This window comes from Stigmatopora argus, chromosome 3, assembly GCF_051989625.1.
Source record: "Stigmatopora argus isolate UIUO_Sarg chromosome 3, RoL_Sarg_1.0, whole genome shotgun sequence".
Taxonomy (NCBI): Eukaryota; Metazoa; Chordata; class Actinopteri; order Syngnathiformes; family Syngnathidae; genus Stigmatopora; species Stigmatopora argus.
The window spans coordinates 12,139,180-12,162,271 of NC_135389.1; the positions used below are offsets into that span (position 1 = coordinate 12,139,180).

The 23,092-nt window shown below is 39.5% G+C and overlaps 1 protein-coding gene across 3 annotated transcripts; it reads right to left on the reverse strand.

Moving 5' to 3' along the window:
* Positions 1-577: 577 nt before the first annotated feature.
* On the reverse strand, positions 578-22,434 carry nup93 (nucleoporin 93). Of its 3 annotated transcripts, none has more exons than XM_077597372.1 (22): positions 22,260-22,434; positions 21,907-22,089; positions 20,850-20,967; positions 11,744-11,806; positions 10,247-10,375; positions 9,600-9,674; positions 8,249-8,341; positions 8,025-8,164; positions 7,731-7,863; positions 7,225-7,382; positions 6,973-7,138; positions 6,728-6,821; positions 4,158-4,349; positions 3,961-4,087; positions 3,815-3,887; positions 3,276-3,320; positions 2,990-3,106; positions 2,780-2,898; positions 2,582-2,699; positions 2,389-2,472; positions 2,177-2,305; positions 578-1,996 (listed from the first exon to the last, which is right to left on the reverse strand). In XM_077597372.1, the coding sequence occupies exons 2-22, from the start codon at positions 22,083-22,085 to the stop codon at positions 1,889-1,891; spliced, it is 2,460 nt and encodes an 819-aa protein (XP_077453498.1). In that variant the 5' UTR covers positions 22,086-22,089; positions 22,260-22,434; the 3' UTR covers positions 578-1,888. The 3 variants fall into 3 exon arrangements, with proteins under 3 accessions (XP_077453498.1, XP_077453496.1, XP_077453499.1); XM_077597370.1 differs by having other exon boundaries at positions 578-1,999; positions 22,260-22,432; XM_077597373.1 differs by lacking the exons at positions 20,850-20,967; positions 21,907-22,089; positions 22,260-22,434 and adding an exon at positions 16,549-16,854 and having other exon boundaries at positions 578-1,999.
* Positions 22,435-23,092: the final 658 nt, after the last annotated feature.

Sequence of the window (23,092 nt, forward strand, 5' to 3'; positions counted from 1 at the left end):
TATGCGTGTGAATGCTTGTTTGTCTCCTTGTGCCCTGCGATCGGCTGACCACCGATTCAGGGTGTCCCCCGCCTATTGCCCGGAGACAGCTGGGATTGGCTCCAGCACTCCCGCGACCCTAACGAGGATATAGCGGTTCAGAAAATGAGATGAGATTACATATTTGGAATCAATAGTAGAGCATTAGTTGAGTCCATAACCCTGATTTTAATCTTATGAATTTACTTTAACTTAATTTATAACTTGATTCATGAATAAAATATTTTTTTAAATACATTAACAAACGCAACAATGTTCAAGAACTCATGCACCAAATGTTAAAATTGTGGCCTAAATCCCCCAAAATGTGTTGTCCATGATGTCATGTCTTTATTTTTTGTTTTGTTTTAATAACAATAAAATATGTCATATTGTTATATAAAAATATTGTTATATATTGTGTGTGTGTGTCTGTGTGGGAGTTGTATAAGGAAGGCCTTGTAGAGTGGACATTTTGAAGAATTATTAGTTGCAATATATAAAGAAACATTACATTCACAAGCCAGCAAGACCATAGGAAAGAATCTTCCAAAAAGAATTCAATGTACCATTTTATTCATTACCGTGAAATTTGACTTTGATGTTCTCACACATTCATGCAAATTCATTTGACATTCTATTCACATTATGATAGACAGAATTAAGAAAAAATACACCATTGGTTGTCAGACAATAGAAAATAAAAAAATCTTGTCAGTTCCTTGTCGACTGTGGTGCAGTGCCACCCTGGTGTTGTGAAATAGCCGGCTTGTAGGCGGTGTCTGTCATCGGCCTGATTCACAACACCAGCTGGGGCACACGCACCTGAGGGATGAGTCTTCTGCTGCAGGATGCTTGCATCATTTTCTAAAGGAGTGAACTGTCCATAACAGAAGATGACATCAAGAGTTGTGCCTGGTCTATGTGGGAAAATACAACAGGATTAGCAGAACGGTGGCTGTTAGCTCAGTCTGTCTGTGGCCCTGATTGAACCTCATATTTGTACAGTATGTGGAGCAGCACTGACATAATGAGCCTCCATCTGTGTTCTCTCAGGCTAGTCTAAAGGATAGAGTGTGAGCCATACTGAATAGTTGAGCGGATGGTGGTGGTGTGGGTGTTGCTTAACAAGACGTTGGCAGCCAGTCGATGATTGTCAAAACACATTCTTCACACCATCTCTATTTTCATGGCTGGACTGAGCATTAAAAAAAACGACTGTATCCTGCAACACACGAAGGAGCTTTCAATTTCCACACTTGCAAATTTGCATCATGCAGAAAAAAACTATTTGTAGTTTTTATGAATTAGAATAAAGCACAACCTGCTACCCATGGAGACAGAGTTTATCATTTTTACCCTTTTCATTTCAAACTATTTGACTATCTTTCTGATAACCAGTTGTAACAGGTTTGAGGTTTCAACTTATTCATGGAATACAAAATAGAACATGAGGCTTCCTATACTAAGAGCATTTAGACAGGTTTGAGCCTCGGGGGATGCATAGAACAAAGGGTCTATATTCAGAATGGGAAATCAGTTTCACGGAAAATGTGCCCATTTCTTTCCAGAAATGATGGATGTAAGCGAATAAAGCAGTTTCAATAAATCGGCCAAAATAAAAAAAGTAAATGCAATATAAAGACAACTGAAAATAACTTTTATTTCAAATAATGTGCGGGAACAATACGAAACAGTATAATGTCAAAATGAATCAATGAAATAAAGTAATGACAAACAAGACACAGTTGGGAACACAAAAAATGAACGTTTGCCTGATCAAAATGAAATTATAAAAAATGAGTGTGGGGTAATGGGTTGGTGTAACAAAAGCATCCCATTGTTGTTAATAATTGCGTTTTATGACATCTCAGCTCATCAGTAATTCCATTTGCACCAGTCTGGCATTTGTGTCTCCTGCCATGTTGTAGGGAATCATTCCAGCGAAGGTGATCAGGGCTTGAGCTTGGCTTCGCAGCTGCTGTGAGGACAAGACACCGAGTGGAAATGAACAGACAAACGCAACTTCAATTCTGACGGGTCCAAAAAATACAGCTCGAAGTCAGGAAAAGCAAAAGAATAGCAGGACATTTATACAAGAACACTGAATGAATATCTATGAGTGAGAGCCTTGGACTGCCTTTTCTTTCAAGCTCACCGTGTCTCTGTCATTCAATGTCCTCTGAACTCGTCCCGGGGTGCCAGCCGGCGCCCCCTTCAGACGCTTGTACTGAGTGTACAGGATGTTCATGGAGGCGAGTAGCACTTCTGAAAGGTTGTGACGCACCTGGTGAATCGGTGGGAGAAAAAAAAAGAAAGATGTATAACCCGCCGCATTCTTTCTATTTTAATGCAAGAACTCATCATCACCTCGTCACTGAAGCTTCTGAAAGCCGCCACTCTCTCCTCCACACTTTCCTGGTTAAGAGGCAGAAGCTTCAGTCGCTCCATGATCTGGCCAAGATGACATTGAAAGTGTTAAACCTTACATATCGACTCTTTACGTTAACAACGGAAAAGCATTGTTTATCTTCAAACCGATGACAAATTCTGAAGCACTCACGTCATATGCTCGATCAATGTGACCAGTGTGGTACTCATCGAAAAAGGTCATCAGATCCAGAAGCAAATAGAAAGTGCTGTCAATAAACTTGTCTCCTGCAATGCCTTGAGTCCGGTACCTATAAGACGAGGCACCCCAAAAATTCATGCAAGAAAGAATTTCAAATAGTGTGTAAAGTGGGTTTCAGTGTATCCTGACCTCTCCGCGATGGCCACTGCGGTGTTCTTTAGCCTCTCCTTATTGGACTGAGGCGCACTGACCTGAGCAATGACAGGACTCAACAACCTGTTCATTAGCTCCAATACCTTGTCTGGATTCTTCTCCGAGCCAAGGCAAAAGGAAATGGCAAAAGGGTGTAAATGAGGTGTGGTGTGAAAGAAAGCAATCCTAGGATCAAGGAGGACTCACCTTGGCCAGCTCATAGAGTTTGACAGCTTCCTCAAATAAACCTTTGTTCTCAGCTTCCAAAGCCACTTTACTAATGATCGCTCTGGTGTCTCCGGCGAACTTGTCAATGACCCCAGGCTAGAGGGAGACAAAGGTCAAATCAGGTACAGATGGAAAGCACATGGTTGAACTTACACCGGGCCAAATTTCAAGTGGAGTATTTCACAGTTTCCTTGAACAAAAGTAATGACTCAATTCAAACAGAAATTGCGCTGAATTATTTTGGGGGAGAGAGAAAAAATCTTACCCTCCTGCTTCCGTCCTTTTCCAATCGCCCTAGTAACATATCAAACTGCAATGGACAGAAATAATGACAGAAAGAAAATTAAGAGGTTGCTGTGTTTGGTGGATGTTTAATCTAGATCCAAAAAATGACTGTTATGACAGACAATGCAGAGTCAGCACATTAACATGCCAACATGCTATGGGCCACATCAAAATTTTGTGCCTGTTTTTAACTGCATTTTGCTGATTATGTGTTGCTATTTCTTGTGACTTGCCCATTTTAATGGGATAGAAAACACTTGAAATTATCTAGTTTAATTATGCTATACATACTAATTTGCCTCTCAACGGTATTGTAATAAAATGCTTGAAAACCATCAACATTGGACTTTTTTGAGGGACTGTTGGCTATTTGCATTTCTCCATCATATTTGGTCTATTTATCATGTTTTGGATGACCATCCCTAATTAAATGAAAGTCAATTAGTTGCCTTATTTTCTTATGCCCATTTGTTCGTAATTAGTTGTCCAAAAATGTCATAAAGAAATTAGCACACTCACCTCACGACTCTCAATAACAAGTTCACTGACACATCGCATAAACATGCTTTCTCCCTGGCTGTCCTTCTCATTGCTGCAGAAGCAAATTGTGTGCATTACAAACCATTTATCAATTTTGATTTTTTAAAAAATACCAGTAAATTTACCGTAAAAAGTAAAAGTACTGCAGGGCTTCGCGCGGATCGGTGGACTCAAATTTGCGAGTGTAGAGCATGAGCATGCGGATGAAGTTGAGGCGGCGCACAGTGGGAGGGTCACCGGGCTCTTGACTCACTGGACATAAATGAAAATTCAAACAACAGGTCATCTTCAACCAGTTTTTTTTGTGTTTTCTTATACTCACGCAGTTGAGCACTCTGGCCGGAGGATTTCAGCAACAGCCGTAGTTCGTACAGAACCAGGGCCACGTGTACAGCATGGCTCCGGAGCCTCTCAACGCGAAACAAGAAAGCCACAGCGGCCTCGAACTGAGCTGTCAGGAATAAGACTTGGAAATACAGGAAGGGCTGCTGGCTTGCAGAGAAGTGGGATTCTCCTGTTGAATAATAGGAAAGCTTGTAAAAAAGAGCTTAAAAAGGAACTAGACACCTTTACTGATTTGCTTAACATTTGAAAATTACAGAATTGGCTTTAACTCATTGGCTGCCATTCACAATGACAAATGAGCAAGAGTTGCATTAAGTCTTTCCGTTCCATTGACGATGATAGAGGTCAAATAAAGTGGGTCATTTCATCCTTCCGCTGTGAATTTAAATGAGTTTTTTAGTAGTAAATGTCAATCCATTTGAACTGGGCAGTATGACAGTGATCCTTTGTTTGCCAACCATCCCAGTTCGAATGGATTGGACCTCTATTGCCATCAATGACAGTCAATTAGTTCAAAATTAACTGGTTTTACATCGACAAAATACAGACTTTTGCATATTGCCACTAACAACACTCAACAGATCAATAACCATACTGTTTTAACGGCTATGATGTTTTTTTTTAAAAATGTACCCATTAGCTTGTTGAATCAATTTTGACTGGCAGGGCCAGAAGTAACAGAACGTGCATTGCTGTCAATGGACAAATAATATGATCACTCAATGCCACCCATCCTAGTTCAAATGGATTTGACCCCTTATCGCTGTCAATGGCAGTGAATGAGTTAAATGTATCTATATTCCACATTAACCAAGTAAAACATAATCGACAAGATTCAAGAAACTAAGCTGCTTTTACATGGTTGAAACATCATAATTTGTGGTAGAACATAGTTGTGATTCATGTGAAACTTTGAACAAACCATACACGACTTTACAACTGTATTGGAGACTTCAGTTTCTATACTTTACAATAAAATAAGTAACATACTGGTTCCACATCACAGAGGACCGCCCCCACTTATCAAATGAGGGTGAAAACAGCCTGCTTCCATTAAACTCTGCATGCGCATCCATTTGCTGCACAGTCTGACATCGTCAACGATAAAAATGCAATTATCAACGCTTTAAATGTATACCTAGAAACAAAGAGATACGTAATTACTTCCACAAGAACAGTTTGAGCCATACTCCCCAGATCTAATAGTTCTCACCTTGTGACAGTTTTAATATATGACAGCTAACATGTAAGAGGAAGACTTTTGAAGAATTTGCTAATGCACAGGTACTTAGTCATCAAGTTTACTTTTTAATTATAACACCTAATCCTCTTGCTGCCTCCAAGTTGGAGGAGTAGAACAGGGTGGACTATGTCAGCCATTTTAGAGCCTTATCTCAGACTGGCAGCGCTTTAGTTCAAAAAGCACTGAGCATACGAGAGAGCGAGAGCGCGCAATAATGACGAGCGGGGGGGAAAAGGATGAGCGAGAAAGATAAAGAGAGTGGATGTTTGCGAAAGAGAAAATGTAAAGTGGGGGGTGCAAAAAAGGGAGGAAAAGTCAGATGGCTGAGAAACAACACAGCATGTGTGAGGAGAATGAATGAATAGACAGGATGACAGAAGAGGACAGAGAGCAGGATGTGGAGAAGGAATGACAGGGGGAGGCCAAGTGAAGCGGGTGAGGGCTGACAAAAACAGAGCCGGGAAGAAAAAAAAGCTCTGGGTTGAGCGTCCCGCTGTTAAGCAAGATGGACGACAACGGGGAACACGGTGCCAGGCAACGGAGGGAGCCGAGGCACCGAGGGAAAACGGGATGGGGCTTGAGGCTGTGAATCCCGCTGAGCAGAGCGGCTGGAATAAGCGACGTAAGAAAGCGTACGGTCTTATCGGAATGCTGCAGGATTTTTGTGAGAACAGAGTCGGGGGAGAAAGCCGGTGAACACACGGCATGCTGTCATTTCTTGGGTTTCAAAGATCCATGTTTTTTTAAACATGTTTTGGAAATATTTCATGTGAAAAGCTCCCGACAATTGACAACCGTGAGTTTTTTTAACATCACCAAAATAGAATACTCAGTAGTATAATAGTCACGTCGTGGATATAATATAGTAACAATGGATACAGTGCTCTTTAGAGGTACTGGGGCCATGGAAAATAATTCAATATAACCATTTTCACATTGCACCTGCCTACCTTGACGGTGGACATCAAATCACATTGTTACGGAGGCCAGACACAAATTTCCTTCCCTTTTCACACAAAAAATGTAGCAAATAGTCACTAGCCCATTGAAAAGTTAAGTAGTATTTTCTACTATGACTACAATTTTTGGTAATTAGAAAAGAAAAAAAACCTAACCTCATAACGACCTGGCTAAGAGCACTGGCTATAAATGCTCAGGTTGCAGTGCCAGCAGCAATAGACGTCCGATCCATTTAGACTCTCCTCGTGAAAATGGATTGGACATATAAGGCCGTCAATGGGGACATTAAACGTCCTTAACACTCGATCTGTATACTTTAGGAGACTGAGAGACATTCTACCTACCGTAGTCCTCTAGCAGCTGTTTCTGTAGCTGTGGCAAGGTGAGCCTGTCCTGAGAGGAGCTGCTGCCATCATCATCAAAACATACTTGATTCAGCTGCAGATGGAAAGCATCATGCAATTGGAATTTAGATAACAGCAGATATCAACTCATAAAGCACAGCAATATTTGCATAACCGTTCCTTACACTGAGAGCGGGCTTCCATTTCCAAGCATGCGAAGAAGGATTATTCTAATAATACTATACCTTAAGCCAGAGATAGTCTTCTGTTTTATCCGCCACTTCTCCATGGTTATCGCTGATGTCACATTTCCCAATGAGGCAATAAACGGCTCGCTTGTACGGATCAGCGCTGTTCCTCAGCACTCTGCGGTAGTGGAGGCGTAGCTTGTTCTCGGATGTTGGGGCGAGGCTAAAACAATGGCGACGAAGCAAAACATAAGATGAGAAACGACTATTCAAGTGTGTATATGTAAAACATTAGCCACCACTCCTGACCGTCTGTCTGGGCTGTTTGCGTACTCCTGAAACCAGGTTTTGAAGTCTCCTAACTGGTGTTGCACTCGGTTGATCACATGCATCGCTGCATTTAGGTCTCCACAACGGAGACAGTAGTAGATCACAGCCCACACTGGGTGGCCCTCTATCTCACCGTCCTGGTGTATGAGCAGACATTAACAGTTATTGCATTCAGACAAAGTGTGTGTGTGTGTGTGTGTGTGTGTGTGTGTGTGTTTGTTTGATGGTTTGGGGCTAAAAGAAAAAAAAAACGATTTCCATCTCTGAGTTCTTTATTAGTGATTAAAATTAGTCTTGGGCAATAAATCAATTTTATAAATTAAGTCGAGTTTTTCTAATACATGATTAAAAAATTCTCAGATAAATACTGTTTCTCTGATATAATTGCTGATCCATACAATCAATAGTTTATACTAAAAAAATCTGGGTGCCCAAACATTTTCATCATTTTACTCTATGTATGGTACATTGGAAGTAAGTGTTACCTGCATGCCAGGCAAAGGACTCGGTAGCTTGATGTTAAGAAAACTGTGCACAAGTTGGTACGTTCCTGGCACCCCTCCCAGTTGGGCCTGGTGAAGGTTCCCGAACACAGTAACCAAGGTGTAATTCTTATAACTGAAAGATAGGCGACACAATCCATAGTACCTCAGTCAGATGCAATATTAACTCATTTGCTGTCATTGATGTCTGTTAAACTTTATTGAATAGGTATATCAGGATGTTGCGAAGATCCAGATTTAATTGAACGAAATGATCATTTTATTCTTAACGTTTACCTGTTTGCAAGGAAGTCAATGGCCTGCCGTACGAACGCCATTTGCATTTCCACTGAAGTGCGACTCTTCAATGTATCTTTGGCAGGAACGAGCAAAACATCGCTTATCTGTTTCACCATCAGCCACATTTCTGACACATTCTAAAGAAAGGATTACAGCTAATGAGAAACGCAGACATCCGAGAATGTAAAGAGAAGATCTGCAGTTAGATGTAATGATACTACCTTGTCATCCAAGCTTTCTGCAGCCGAAGCACATAAATCCCCCAGATTGGGCTGAATGTGGCCATTCACAATCTTCTCATTGAATACGTAGATCTAAATGAATAAGCAGTTATTAAAAAAAACTAAAAGAAAAATAACCTAGATTACAGACTAGAAGATAGCAAAATCCACAGTCACATTTTATTATACCATGAGGAAAAAAAACTAAAACATACCCTTACATCTCCAGCTTCCCTACTAAACACATAACCTTACGCCCATCGAGTGAAATGGTTCACGACAAAAAACAACAAAAAAACAATTATGATACTAAACAGGTCGTCAAAAAAGAAGACAAAAACAAGACAAATGATGCTGCATGCAATGTGTCGACACATAGTGTGAAGACGTGGATCAGACAGAGAGAGGGAAAGTCAGAGTGGCTAACCGGCGAGGAAAAGCAATGGGACAGACACAGAATGTACCCATTGTTGGTCTATCAATCAATATGTTTGATCTGTATGACTGTGACCTCATTGCCGAGGCATGGTGCATTTCAATGTAATCCGCATTACACTTAAAATCAAATGACTATATATAGATATAAAACAAATTACCCTTTGATATGAACAGCTCACATAAATTATCAGAATACACATTGGATTTCAAATGCCTTCATTTTATCCAAATACTTTTGTACACTGCATGAAAAGGTTAAAATTCATAAATGCTTACGACCGATTTTTAGGAGTCATCTCCATTATGTCTCCCAAAGCACAGATGTGTTTGCATTTCATATACTGCCAACAATATTTTAGAAAAATAATAAATGTATAGGTTTAATAACCAATAGTGATTTCCACTAAAAAGGCACAAAGGTCATTTTCCAAGTTTTTCCAATGGTAAGTGCAGATTTTGATTTGATTGTTTAGCAAATGGTAGATTTTCAAATTAATGTAGTCCGCCTGCATCCTAGCAGTGTTTGGTCGTGCCAGTCATGTGACATGCACTGCCCTGCCCTTTGCCAAGACAATGCAAGCAGAGGTGAGGGCTAAAAAAACAATGGCAGCAACGGCTGAAGGATATATTTTAAAAGGGCTACTAAAAACAAGGCTGCATCTGAAGTTGTGAAAAATACGTTTAAAATGACATGTTTTGGTGCCACTTTTAAAAAGATCATTAGAGAGTTCCAAATGTTCTCTAGAGAACACTGTTATCATAAAGTATAATTTAGATCCAGCACAGATGTTTCTGCTGAAAGAGGAAGAATCTGACTTCTAAAGGTACTAGAAAAGTTTGCTCAATGATGAAGCAGTCTTTTTTTTACTGTAACATAGCTGTCCTCCCATGATTGGCCATTGGATTGACTCACCTGACGTCCATAGGCCACCTCCACACTGTCCAAAGCACTTCTTCCTGGCGCCGTTATGTCACTCACAAAACTGGGCTAAAACAAAAGATGCCAAAAAATCACCTAAAAGTGATGCATAGAAGCACCAAATGTTCTCAATGTACACACGTTCTTTTTTTCGGCAAGGATTGTGAAGCATGGATTTGTTCCTATTGTTCCCATTTGTCCCCATCAGCTTTGCATGTACTTTCAGCACCGCTTATAATAGATGAATACAGATGAATATGTTCAAGTATAATATTACAAATGCATAAAGAAATGGCGATCATCAGGCCTGCCAAGTTTAGATAGATTGGCAAATCATTTTTAGGAAATAAATAAAACAAAGCTAGGGTGAAAATCTGAAATCATCCTTTGGTGTAACAGATATGACATATTGAGAGCAAAAATGATGCTCTCTGAAGCTGCTACATTAAACAGCTGAGAATGTCACAAACCTGTGAAATATACCAAAAATAGACACAAACCCTTTTGTCTTCATTATTTAAAAAGCAGGATTTAGATGTGGCTCTCTATTTTGGGAAAGGTTTCTACTATGCGAAAAAATAGGCCACATATTTCTTTTGTATTACTTTGTTTCGTTGCAAATGTAAAGTCTTGCATAGTACCTCCACATCTTGACTGAAGTCAAGGGCATCCTCTCCTGCTCCCAGGAGAGTGTGCAAAACTCTCTGCTTCACCTGCTCCCACTGAACCAGCATGGACTCCCGATGATACTCTTCAGCCAGAAGGAATGTCTGAAAGATGCATTGCATCGTTTCAGGTGTACAGTCAAAACGCCAATGTGTGCTACACCCAGAGGAAAACTATAAAATCGATATTAATACTGTTTTACAGGGAAAAATTGTTCACATACGTAGTCTAGCCTGTCGTGTAAATATCCTTGTACAAGGAGAAACATCACACATGCGCTCAAAGAAATGGTGTTGATAGCTACCTCTAGAAACAAGTATAGGTTGCGAAACCCCATCAGGAATTGTCTATTTTAACCCTCCACAGAGACTCCACGTGAGATAATGGGAACATTAGATAATTAAATCCTTCCCATCACTAGCTCAGGGAGATACCAATCTGGACTGGAGCCCCCATTAACCGAGTTAAATTTGCGACTACCTAAATCTCTCCAATGCAAAATGTGTGCTAAATGACTGTAAAGTCTCTATGACGTTTGTAAGTCATCCAACACGTTTTGGCTCTTGCATTATTACTGCTGTTATATTTAATACCTAATAAATGAGCATTTCAAGGGAGCTTCAAAGCTGGCTCAAATTTCCCGAATACAGGATGAATAAAGTTATCCAATCCAATACAATTATACAAGTCTTGCCAGCAAGAACAAAAATTCAAAGTCCACATATCTGGACACCAGGTCTCAATTATAATGATATAGATAAATATACATATGTTATTATTATGAATTATCTTAAATATTCTTTGAATAAATACATGTATAAATTATTAAAACATCACTAATAAAACTAAAACGGATTAAAAAAAGAAGTACACAGTTTGCGGTCCCTACTAATACTCTTAAATGGAATTTTATTCATTTACTTTTTAAATTACCTAGTTTTTAGATGTGTGCCCTTTAAAATGTTAAAGACACTAACAGTTGCGTTCAAAATGCAAACATCTGCTACGAGATGCAAGCTTTCATTTTGTCTTTTTGTTTCGACCCTTCATTAGTCTTCTCTACTCTCACAGGGAACAAGGAGATAATGGGAACGACAACTAATTTAAGGCTGGGCCTATTAGATCTGCTCACCAGGGAAACCAATTCAAAACCATTTTCTGAAGATTCACGGCAGAAAAAGGTTTAAATCACAACCAACAGACGTGAAAAAGGGTGTTTTTAAGCCCCCTTTGGTCACAAATGCATCAGATTCTCTCGACATAATGATGGATTAATATATTTCTTCAATTCCATACTGTCATTCCAGACAGGATGGCAGTAAAAATACCCAATCATGATAAAGATGACTTCATTTCTAATTTCCAAAACTACTTTGTGCTAATGGGATTTCTTTAGCTTTGGACTACCACACATCTCGAGCTCTTTTCTTGACCCAAGCGGAAAAACAGAGACACTTGAGGGCACTACTGACCCTGCGGCGAGATTCCTCGATGGCGGACAGCAGGGCGTTGTCCCTCTCGTTCTTCAAGAAGCCCTGCACGGAGACGGGAAGGCGGTGAAAGAGGGTCCGGCAATCGAAGTGAGGCAGAGAGAGGAAGAAAGGCAGAAAGAATGACATCTTAGCTTGGCAGAAAAAAAAGTTGATGACAACAAATAAACAATGTAAAGAGTTCTACAACAGGGAGAAATTCATCAGACATTTCCTCTGCGGGAAAATAAGACGCTGCGTATCAAGCATGTTTAGGATTAGTGGAAGGTGCAGTTGCGACTTCACGCGGATGAAGAGTTTGCTGTGCTAATTCTTCACACATTTTGCAATGAGACAGCAATCAGCACAAACTCCATTTTGAAGACGGCACAAAATGGCGTTCCCTGCAAAATATTCCTCACGCTCGTGCTGCTCTCCTTATCAAACATGTACCTATGCTCATCTATTTCGATGTGTTTTAAAGACATATTTAGTCATCTGAATAGTGTTCGTTTGCAAGTGGCGCTTATGCAACAAATGCTGCATTCGGATGTGTATGAGGCAGCACTCGGATAATGCTGAAGGAAAGTCAGTGACCGTGGAGGAGCATATGGAGCGGCCATTTTGAGAAGCCAACAAAATGGCAGGTGGCTGATGCTTTTTCACCCCTTAAAGTAAATGGAAATGTAACCCACTGGCACAGAAAAAAATGCATTTGCATCTGAGGAGAGTATCTCTTTTCTCATTAGGTCTTTAAATTATGCCCTAATAGTATAAAACCATCTCACTATATACAACAGAATAGAAACCTTCTGCGATGTTCCCATTTAATCAGTGAACAATATGCAATTGATTGCTGGCCATTCATGTCTTGATGCAACTAAATCAGTATTATTCTTAATACAATACTGGAAAGAGGCACTCCAAAGATTCAGAGAGCAATTGCTACAAATTACGGCTGGGTGATTTTAAGATTGAGAATTAAAGATGGCTAAAAAATGTAGGTTGATGGTGATCACCCTCGGTATATTTGATAGACCATATGGAGCAATTGATTAGTTAGCCAGCGTTTGAAGAGTCCTGCAAAAATAACACAATCTTGAGTGTTTTCAAGTGGTTTATAACAAATTACATTGTGTTCCCTTACCCCCTAAAAGAATAACTACCAAATCTGCCTAAAAATTAACCCAACTCCACAAAAATCCTGGGGATCTAAATTGATGAGTTCATTAACATTAAAAGGAATATTAATGATCTCACAGCCAAAGTGTCGAAGTACGGCGCTATTCTCTTTAAGAGGAGACAATATCTCCCATTTGCTGCACTTCTCATATTCTAAAATAAAATAAAAACTAACAAATTAACAACAAAAAATTGTGAAAAGGCATCTGAGATATGATTTTTTTTACCTAGGTCTACAATGTCTTGTGTCTTGTTTCTGTCTTGCTAATGCAACCAAGAAATTTCCCGAATACGGGATGAAATAAAGTTCTAATCTATTCTAATCTAATTCTAAACTAAAAATTATTCATTTTTTATTTGCCCAGATTGCCCAACCCTAACCCAAATCCACTAAATTGAATGGTTTTTTCACCCCCAAGGAGGCTGTTTTCTGACAGCTCATATAAAAACCAAATGACACCATCAGTATGATGACTCATTTCAAAGTAATCAAAATCTTTTCTAATCATGATGTGCTGGGATTTGAAGGAATGATTCATGTACCCTTTCGACAGCTATAACGTCATTTTAGGAAACAAAGCCTCTGAATACCTTTCTCGGAACCCATAAATGTGCATATTTACAGTTAGACATGACTAAACTCATTGGTTGCCATTGACAGTCAAAGATATCTAATCCATTTGAACTGGGAGGGGCTGGAATTGGTTATTCACTTATTCTTAATGTTGCAATTCGCCAATTAAACAACACGGAAATATATTATAAAGGTTGCACATTGAATGAGCTCCAGGAATACATTACTTTTTGCATAAAATTAGTGATAAAAAAATACATGTATACTAGTAGTCAAATGGACAATTGTCCCATAGATTGGACCAAACTGAAGAAGCAAAGACTGCCTTCTCTAGGAGGCTAATGATTGATCTTTATTCTTTTACAGTTCTGCAGCCATTGAAATCAATACATCTGCAGTGAGACATAAATTGCTCTTTTTCCTCAAATACCCTGAGGAAAGCTGTAGTTTTCTGAATTTACGTACTGTAACCAAACGACTTCAAGCTTGATGGAAGAGCCCATTATGTTGCCGCTGTCAGATAATAGCTTATCTATTTAATAATTATGCCATTTTTGCTGCTATTTGCTCCCCTGTCTAAGGCGGACAGACTCATCCTGGATGCCAAGAAGGATGCAATGCTATTGAATCCAACAAGGAGAGGACGCTCACTTACAGGGAGGGAAATGGAGCACTTTCGACCCCCTATTTCCTCTTCATCATCTCTCTTGTGCGCCACATAAAGGCCACCTGCTGCTTGATTTTCCTACCGGTATTCACATCTCTTCTTCGTCCTAGATTTCTTTCACTGCCATCATTACATTCCTCCAACTTAACTCGTAAATATAACAATAAATGCAATTTACCACCAGTGACCTGGATTGTCAAGAACAAAATGTAATTCTTGCGATGTAGAAAGATATCTTGTCATCCGTGTCATCTTTATAGAAAATCATTGGCTGCCATTGAGGGGAATAGACGTCCAATCTTTTTGTACTCTTATCACTGAGATTATAAACATATCATACTAATTTATTTAATCATTGGTTTGTAATAACCATTCTATGAGGGTACTTAGTACAAAATATAAAGGTAATACATATTTTTATTGTAGTGAATTTCTTCTGTCATCCCTCTACTAAAAAGCTGACCATTGCTACATTATAAAACCTGGTCTTGTGTTGGTGAGAAAGACAATAATAATAGTAATAATAATGCCTGGACAATTTTAAATTCAACCCTTTAGAGACAGTGACTTGTTTTTGGTCATTTAAAGACCTATTTAACATTTGGTATAGAGTAAGCATGGCCTCAATGACACAGACTTTGATGTCCACATATGTGGATAACAGGATTTTAATTGGAACGATATATTTTTACTATGATTAATCTGTTTTTTTGTAATTTATTTTGTAAATAAATAAAATTTTAAATGTTATCAAGGAAAAATACACTCTAGTCATTAGATAAAGAATAAACCTGCCCTGATAGCAAATAACATTTATATTACTTTTTTATTTCGGATTACAAAAAAAAAGAAAAATAAATAAGCATTTTAATTAAACAGAATAATTGCAATGTTGTATTTCACTTGAGATATTTTTTTAAATCATTGAGAGATATTGAAAAATACTGGGGTATCTGTACTTCATTCAGGCCTCAAAATAACTGCAATGAGATTGCAAAACGATTTTTTTTGGTCTGGCTGTTTTGAGGCCAGCTTCTTTTGCTGTGCCAATGGAATTTGCCGTGGAGACGTTTCTGGTTCCAAATGTATATTGACAATGTAGCCTTTAGCGGTGACCAAAAAAAGCTACATTTGACTGTTATAGAAATCTACTGACTTCAATGCCAACGAAGATGCTAAATGTTTATAAAAAAATTACATTTTTTTTTTTTTTAAAGAATGAGAACTGACGATTACAATTTAAGTGGAGGAAGTGGGAAATTGGTTTGAGAACAATCTGAGAAACAATGTCCAGGCACTAATATTCAGTCAATTTCATCAGTAAATGATAGTATGAGACAGTTGAGACTGCTAATGTTTCAAAAAAAATCCATACATTAAGCCTCATACCATCAAAAAAGCTGGTGTAACAGAACGCAGATTAGGTTAAATAATACAAAAAAAGACAATATAAAGAAAAGGCTTGACCATTGTTCAACACCCAATACTGTATACAGAGGAGAGAAAGATGTATGCCTTCTGGATGCCCCACCCTTATATAGAGAATTGCTAACCACAGTGAGCATTCAGTCATTTGACTGTAAGAAAATAAAAATATATCAAATCTAAATTGTCAACAGACATTACACAGTGCAAAGTGAGGGTGGATGGTCTTTAAATCAATTTCACAAAAATGACAACAAATCCAAGTTTCAGACAATGTCATTATCCTCCGCAACAGGATTTGTAATATGTAATACATTTGTCAACAGTATTTCTTAATGTGAGGTTAAAAAATGATTATTATATAGCCACGCATGTTTGGTAAGTAACGCATGGTTACTATCCCGTATGTATACGTTAACATGAACACTTTTGGCTGGTTCACTGTGCCGGCTTGTACTGACTGGCTTTCTTAGTCAATTGGTCTCTGCCTAAAAGCCTCCCATCTTGATTTACAGGGAAATTTTCCACTTTTACTAAGTCTTACAGTAATAAAATATGGTAATATAAATATTGCGTGAGAACTGTGTTTAAGAGAAGGGGGGAAAAGGGAGTCAACCGCATTTTCCGTGTCCTCATGAGTGAGAGTGCATGAGGATTTTGCCCTCACTTGGCATGACACAAAGACCTGACTTATGTGTGCGTGTGAAATGAATGACCCACTACACTTCTCAGCAGAATAATCATACATCATACATGTACGTTGATGTGGTAATCCGACATTTTCAGTCATAGAAATTTGAAGTACATTCACCTTACGTTGCATTTGCCAATTAATGAAATACAGGCAAAGAAAAGAGCAGAGAAAACAGACAGGTGAGACAAAGCAGATACCTGTCTGATAGTGTGCGTGTGTGTGTGCGCGTGTGTGTGTGAAGATTCATGTGTATGGACAATACTCACCCAGGCTCAGTGGCTGCCTGGCAGAAAGGACGACACATGTGAACGTAGAAGAATTGTTCAAAAATATTTCTTTTCTTTGTCTGTCCCAAGATTTCTGGGCTTTGACAGCACAGGAAAGACCAGCATCGCCTTTGGGTTTCTCCATTTTTCCGTGTCGTTCCATGCCAGGGCAACCGCTGCGAGAGTGGCCACCATTCTGGGGCGTGTTTCCTGTACCCTGAATGGGCGGCATAGCTGTCTGCCCGCAGCTCTTTCCTGTCTAAAAGTGGGCCATTGACTACGAAGCCTGGAGAAGCCAGTGCAAGTGCCACATCGAGGCTAACTGGAGGTGGTTTTATTGTCAGAGGGCCATACCATTTGTGAAGGCAGACACAGGGGGGAGGCATGGGAAGGAACTATGGCTTCATATAGCGAATCTGTTAATACCATCGTCTGACTCCCCCCCCCCCCCCCCCCCCTCCCCCCCCCCTCCCCCCCCGCCTCAGCCACATATCCCTGCTCTGGTTCACATACTCCCTCACTTCATCTAAGCATCGCTGGTAGCTCTCCGCCTCCACCTTCCTCCACACCACTCATTTTCTTCCCTTTTTTTATCCATCTCTGCATCCTTTCTTCCCATCCCCTCTCCTTCCTTCCTTCCTTCCTTCCTTTTCTCAATGCAATTAGAGTAATGGATTTTTTTCCCCCTTTGCTTGATGGCTTCCGACATCCTGTCTTGAAATGAGGCTAATCGTGCTCTTAAGGGTCATGTTTAGTTAATGAAGGGCTTGAGAGACACATGGGTGGGGGGGCGTACAAAGCAAATATGTTACTCGACACACCACTTGTAGTCGCACTCATTCACGGCAGCATATGGCATAGCTGCAGACATTATGTGTAAGCCAGCTCGAGAGGAGCTGCACGTGCCACACATGCACGTTCATTCATAATCCCAGGAAGAGTCCAACTGTCACTGACACATAGACACACGTGTGGAGACGCTCCCCGATACGCCGGTTGCTAAAGGATGAGTGTGTATGTAAAAAGCCGACGGTTGGTGGAAAGAAAGGGAAAGGCTGTCAATGGAATTAAAGAAAGTAACAAATGACAGTATGGAAATATATCGACGAAAAAAGGGGGTCAGCAAACAAGAGCGTGGCCAGAAAAAAAGACAGAGCTGGGAAAAGTGGGCTGAGGACATTGAGATGCAATGAATTGTGGCCAGACGCCATTTTTCCCCAACAGCAATGCTCTCAGCATTCCACGCCTTATGTTACTCTCGCCTATGAATTGTTTGGGGTGCTCCATATTTCCTTGTTTTTCTAGTTCCTCTGTCATATACGCTTTTCTCTGCCACTATTCAAAGATTCAGCAGCAAAAGCAACTCACCAGGAGAATTTTCACCAGAATTTCTGAACGCTTTTCTGAATCAGGCTGCTAACAATGTCTGGCAGAGTCTTTTGTCTGAAATGGTACATTGATGAGGACTGTTTAAGCCCAATCAAATTAAAATCAATGAAAAAAAACATAACCATCTTTTAGTTATGCCATTGTTATAGAATTGTTTTCATTTAGTGGTTGAAATTTCTCACCAAATATTTCAAAAAAAAAATTTTTTTTATTGCATCGGTGAAATGAAACTATGTTAAATCTGTAGAGTACATCCTATCATAGTAAATTGATTGAAAACATGGAAGGCTTTGGAAAATCAGCTTTACGATCTTTCCGCATGATTTTCTCAGAGGGGAAAAGAAGAAAATTAGACAAAAAGCCTTCTGTAGGGTGTTTAGATTTACTTTTATGTCTTTACAAAGCACATATTTACATATGCACTTCCAGGCAGTTTTACTAGTCACATTAACAGTTTCAATTAATGGTATTAGTGGGCTGTATTCAAGATTTATTGAGAAACTTATATTTCCTTGGGTTGTCTCTGAGTGTTATTAAAATTTGTATAAAAAAACTGAAATCTTTGTATGTTACAAATGTGAAAATAAATAAATAATAATAGGTGGGGAAATACTTTTTCACAGGAGTCCGTGTGTATGTCCCCAATTTAATTTCATGATCGGAAATTGCATCGATTTTCAAAGGTTCAGATTCTGGTGAAAAGATTTTGAAGATATCTTGTGTCTTACATTTATTATTTTTGAGGGCTGCAAAACAACAACATAATCGAGATGTACAAGGACATTGAAAAAAAACATCCATTATGCAACATCACAACACAGCAAAAGCCAAAATAAAGACTGCCGGCAGAAGAACGTTAGGTTAACTGTTACGGGAAAGTAATGCTAAGAAAACCTCATGCAAGAAAGATAATAACCGAAGAATGGAGACATTTTACATTTGGAAGTGTTTTTTTAAATTATTAATATATTGCCAATGGGGATCGGTACTCCGGTCTCAAACTCGGGTGCAAAAATATGTAATCGCGACATCAATGTTGCATGCTCTTGCGTAGGAAAACAAATCCAATGAAAACCAGAATTGTTAGATCTGGCTTTCCAAAAATTGGTGATCAGCAAGAACATTATGATTTTGATACCGCTAGCTGTACAAGGTATGATCATATGGTCATAAAATTGATGAGATTTGGTCAGAAAGTAATTCAACACTTTGACCGCGTCCCTGAAAGATGGTAGACATCAAATCCAAGTCCAAATGAGTCCCACCCCCAACTCGACAGCTTTCTTCTGTAATCCTTTTTAATTTGTGTTCATTCAAATGGAAACATCATTTACACAGCAATTCCCTCGGCGTGTCGCACAGGAAGCACACAAGCGTGTATTGGTTCACTCATGCCTGACACACTCAGTCGAGCGTACACACAAACTTCAAGAGACATGCCATGCTTTCATTTATACCTTGATGACAGTTATCAATTGTAGAACACTAACCAATTTGCCACACACTGAATCAAAAGTCCTTTCCAGCTGACATAAGTCCAGGGATGTATAGAATTGTTAAGATAAATCATTTTACTTTTGTTTTTCATTCATATCTCATTCTTAGGGCATAATGTATTTCATATGCGGCAACCAGCAGACAGGCAGTTTTTTAGCTCCCTCCCTCAACAAGTTACTAACATTTCAGCAAACATTGGATAATTTCTATTCCCCATGCTATCGCAATAATGCACAATCCAGTAACTTTAAATATTTGGTAAAACTATTCAGTACGCATGTATAAATTAGTAAGAGATTAGCCAATTTCTTTAAGTACCTGTGCCATTGGCTATCATTGGATTATGCAATTAAAAATCTTTGTAGTCACAAAATATACTACTTCTTTATAGGATCACACTGCATCATTCCATGAGTCATAAAATATCATAAGATGACTGTGTGGACAATGTTATGCAGCATTAATGGTCAAGCCAACCACCTTTTAGAAGAATTTGGTTGGCAAAGTGAAGTTGTGGCTTGTCAGCACACACAGAGGGAATTATTCAAGTCAATTTGCTTTTTGTGTATAAATGTGCTTTCTCCTATGCTGCCAAAAGCTAAGTGCACTACTGGTCAATCAATCGGTCAGAAGCACCCAGACTAACTTGCGCCTGGTGCACCAACAGGACAGTGAGATGGAAATGGGGGGGTACACTTAAGGATAAAAATGAAATTGGATCAGAGAAGAGTGAGAACAAAGAGGAAAAAAAGATGATTAACCTTTCCCTGAAACTTGATCATTTAATGCTAGCTTTCGTATTTCAAATAGAGTGAATTTCTTATTACAAGCTCTGAAAAAAGTAGATGCTTAACAAGAATTTGAACACTAACCACAGTTGGGCCTTGAGTTTCATTCATGTTCTTGAAACTTAAATCAAAAGCTGATGTTATATATATTGAATTTCCTAATACAAAACAAAAATATAAGTGTTTTTAATATGGCAAGATTGTTTGGAAAAAAATGACATAAGAAAATTCAACCAGATTGATTTATCTAATGTTTTCCCTTGCTACTATTAGCTTCTCCATGTTTTCATTAACAGACCTGCAATTAAAAACGAGTTTGATGACCTTTCTGTTTCAGTCTGTTAAGGTATTATACAAGTACTGTACGACAGTTAAATTCGTCAGATGTCATTAACGGCGATATACGTCCAAGCGATTTGATCTGGGAGGTCTGACTGCAAATGAACGGACATTCGTGTAGCATTGTCAATGGCAATGCATACTTGAAGTTCATCACAGGGAACAAACCCTTTTTTTACATTCACCGTATACATGATTGCACCATTTGAAAAATGGGTTGAGGAACTGTCAACTGAGAAGTGCACTCACTTTTAAAATGAAGTAGACAAGCACCTCAGTGAATCCTACCTGTATATCAGTGTCTTTAACCGGCTCCAGGGGCTCAAATGTAGTGGCTGCACTTAAACTCTCCAGTCGCTGAGAAATGTGGAAGATGTCTAAACCTCTGGAACCAAGGAGTATAGATCTGTGGTAGGAAGGGACAAAATGTTTATAACACATTTTGAGGCAACAAAGACCTGTCATTGGACCTTGTGTCCACTAGAGGGCGACCCAGGCTTTTGGAACAGCTCAATGAAGTTTGTGGAGGTGGTTTATCCATGAAAATTGTCATTTCGTAAATTGATTTGAATGCTTTTATTGTCATTATGCAAGACTAATGAGTTTTAAAGCTTCACCACGAAGTGCAAAAAAACAATAAACAAATAATCAATAAATAATAATAAATAATCAGTAAATAAGTAGTCAACATAAATAAGTAGGGAAGTGCACAAATAACAACAATAAACAAACAAACAGAAAAACAATCAATAAATAATAATAAATAAACAATATATATAAGAAGTAGTCAACATTATAAATAAGTCGTAGTAAACAGAGATAAAAGTAGTCAACATGAATAAGTGGTCAAATTGCTTGACGAGAAGAGTATACCCCATAAAATAATATGTGACGACATCCGGGAAGGCAGGCGGCGCAAGTGGTTAGCGCGTTGGCCTCACGGTGGAGGACCTGGGTTCGAATCGAGGTCGGCCCCCCTGTGTGGAGTTTGCATATTTTCCCCGGGCCTGCGTAGGGTTTCTCCGGGTACTCCGGTTTCATCCCAGATTCCGAAGACATGCAGGGTAGGCTAATTGGACGCTCTAAATACCCCCTGGGCATGAGTGTGAGCGTGAATGGTTGTTTGTCTCCTTGTGCCCTGCGATTGGCTGGCCACCAATTCAGGGTGTGCCCCGCCTCTGCCCCAAGTCAGCTGGGATTGGCTCCAGCACCCCCCACGACCCTAGTGAGGATAAAGCGGTTCAGAAAATGAGATGAGATCAGGGAAGGCACCACATATAGCGACAGATGAGAGGTTTTAAGCAATTCGACTACGCTTAAATTAATTTTAGGATTCATTCCTTACGCTTTGACGTCTGCAGCATCCTGCGAGGTGCGGGTGAGCGTGCGGGATCGAAGCCGCTCGCCCGCCTGTTGGATTTCCTGAAGGTTCCGCTCAACGTGGGGAAGCTCGGACACGGCTTCCGTCTCTGCAGCCAGCTGCACGGCCTGCTGCAGCAGCTCCCCAAAGCCTTCCGCATCCATGCCTCTGTGGGTCGGTGACACATTGCTTTGGCTACTTTAAAAGTGTCATTCAAAGCCCGGCGATGAGCCGTTACCTCACAAGCTAATGCTAACTCACATGGACAAGTAGTGACACGCTTGCAGATACTCGTTTGACTATTTCGCATGGAGTAGCAGTAATTCCTTCCTTCTTACCTGTTCTATGAAGAGAGGAATTTAAATCCGGACTCCTCTGATCGTCTTGCTGAAAATATCTTGAGTATATACCGCGATATCCAGCACTACTGGATGTTATTTGCCCCGGCACTTCAGGAGAGACGCTGATTGGACGAGGCTACAGGACTGCCCGGGATGTCACACTTGCTCGCCTGCCAAAAGGGACAGGATAATCCATTTACTCCCCCACCTGGTCAAGAATAGTAGTGCAGTTCTACAAGGAGACACAATATATAGTATACGTTCTAGTAGTGTAAAGGTTAATAGCAATTTAAAATATTAACTCAATTTCTGAACTGCTTATCCTCACAACTTAGCCAGAGTTAACAGATCAACTATGAGGCAAAGAGCCCCAGTATTAAACAAAATATGATAAGAAGCAAAGAGCCACATTCATTTTGACCTGGAGCCGCATGCGACTCGAGAGCCACATGTTTGCCACACCCTGATTTAGAGTGTTCAACCAGCTTATCCTGCATGTTTTTGGGATGTGAGAGGAAACCCGGGGGGAAAAAATCCACACAAGCTGAAACCAGCTATGGATATTTGTTAGTATAAAGCAGGGGTCGGGAACCTTTTTGACGAAGAGAGCCACAAACAATTCATATTTTCAAATGTTATTCCTTGTGAGCCATACTACGAATTTAAAAGTCAAAATACCTACATGTAAACGAGTGCCTTTTCAATTTTTGGGGGGTAATTTCACCACTTTTAAAGTGGAAAAAACTGAATATTTTTTAAAAGATTCTTATGCTGTTGCTAATCAATGAGAGGGTGCATTCCAGAAGAGTCTACTGCAAAAAAAATGAAGA

Bases quoted from the DNA above. Each gene is read 5' to 3' on its own strand.
- nup93 (XM_077597370.1), bottom strand. From the start codon at position 22,085: ATGGATGCGGAAGGCTTTGGGGAGCTGCTGCAGCAGGCCGTGCAGCTG. The intron at 20,968-21,906 runs GTAAGGAATGAA...TTCCTACCACAG, and splicing joins GATGCTGCAGACGTCAAAGC to ATCTATACTCCTTGGTTCCA. The intron at 3,107-3,275 runs GTAAGATTTTTT...GTCTCCCTCTAG, and splicing joins AAAAGGACGGAAGCAGGAGG to CCTGGGGTCATTGACAAGTT.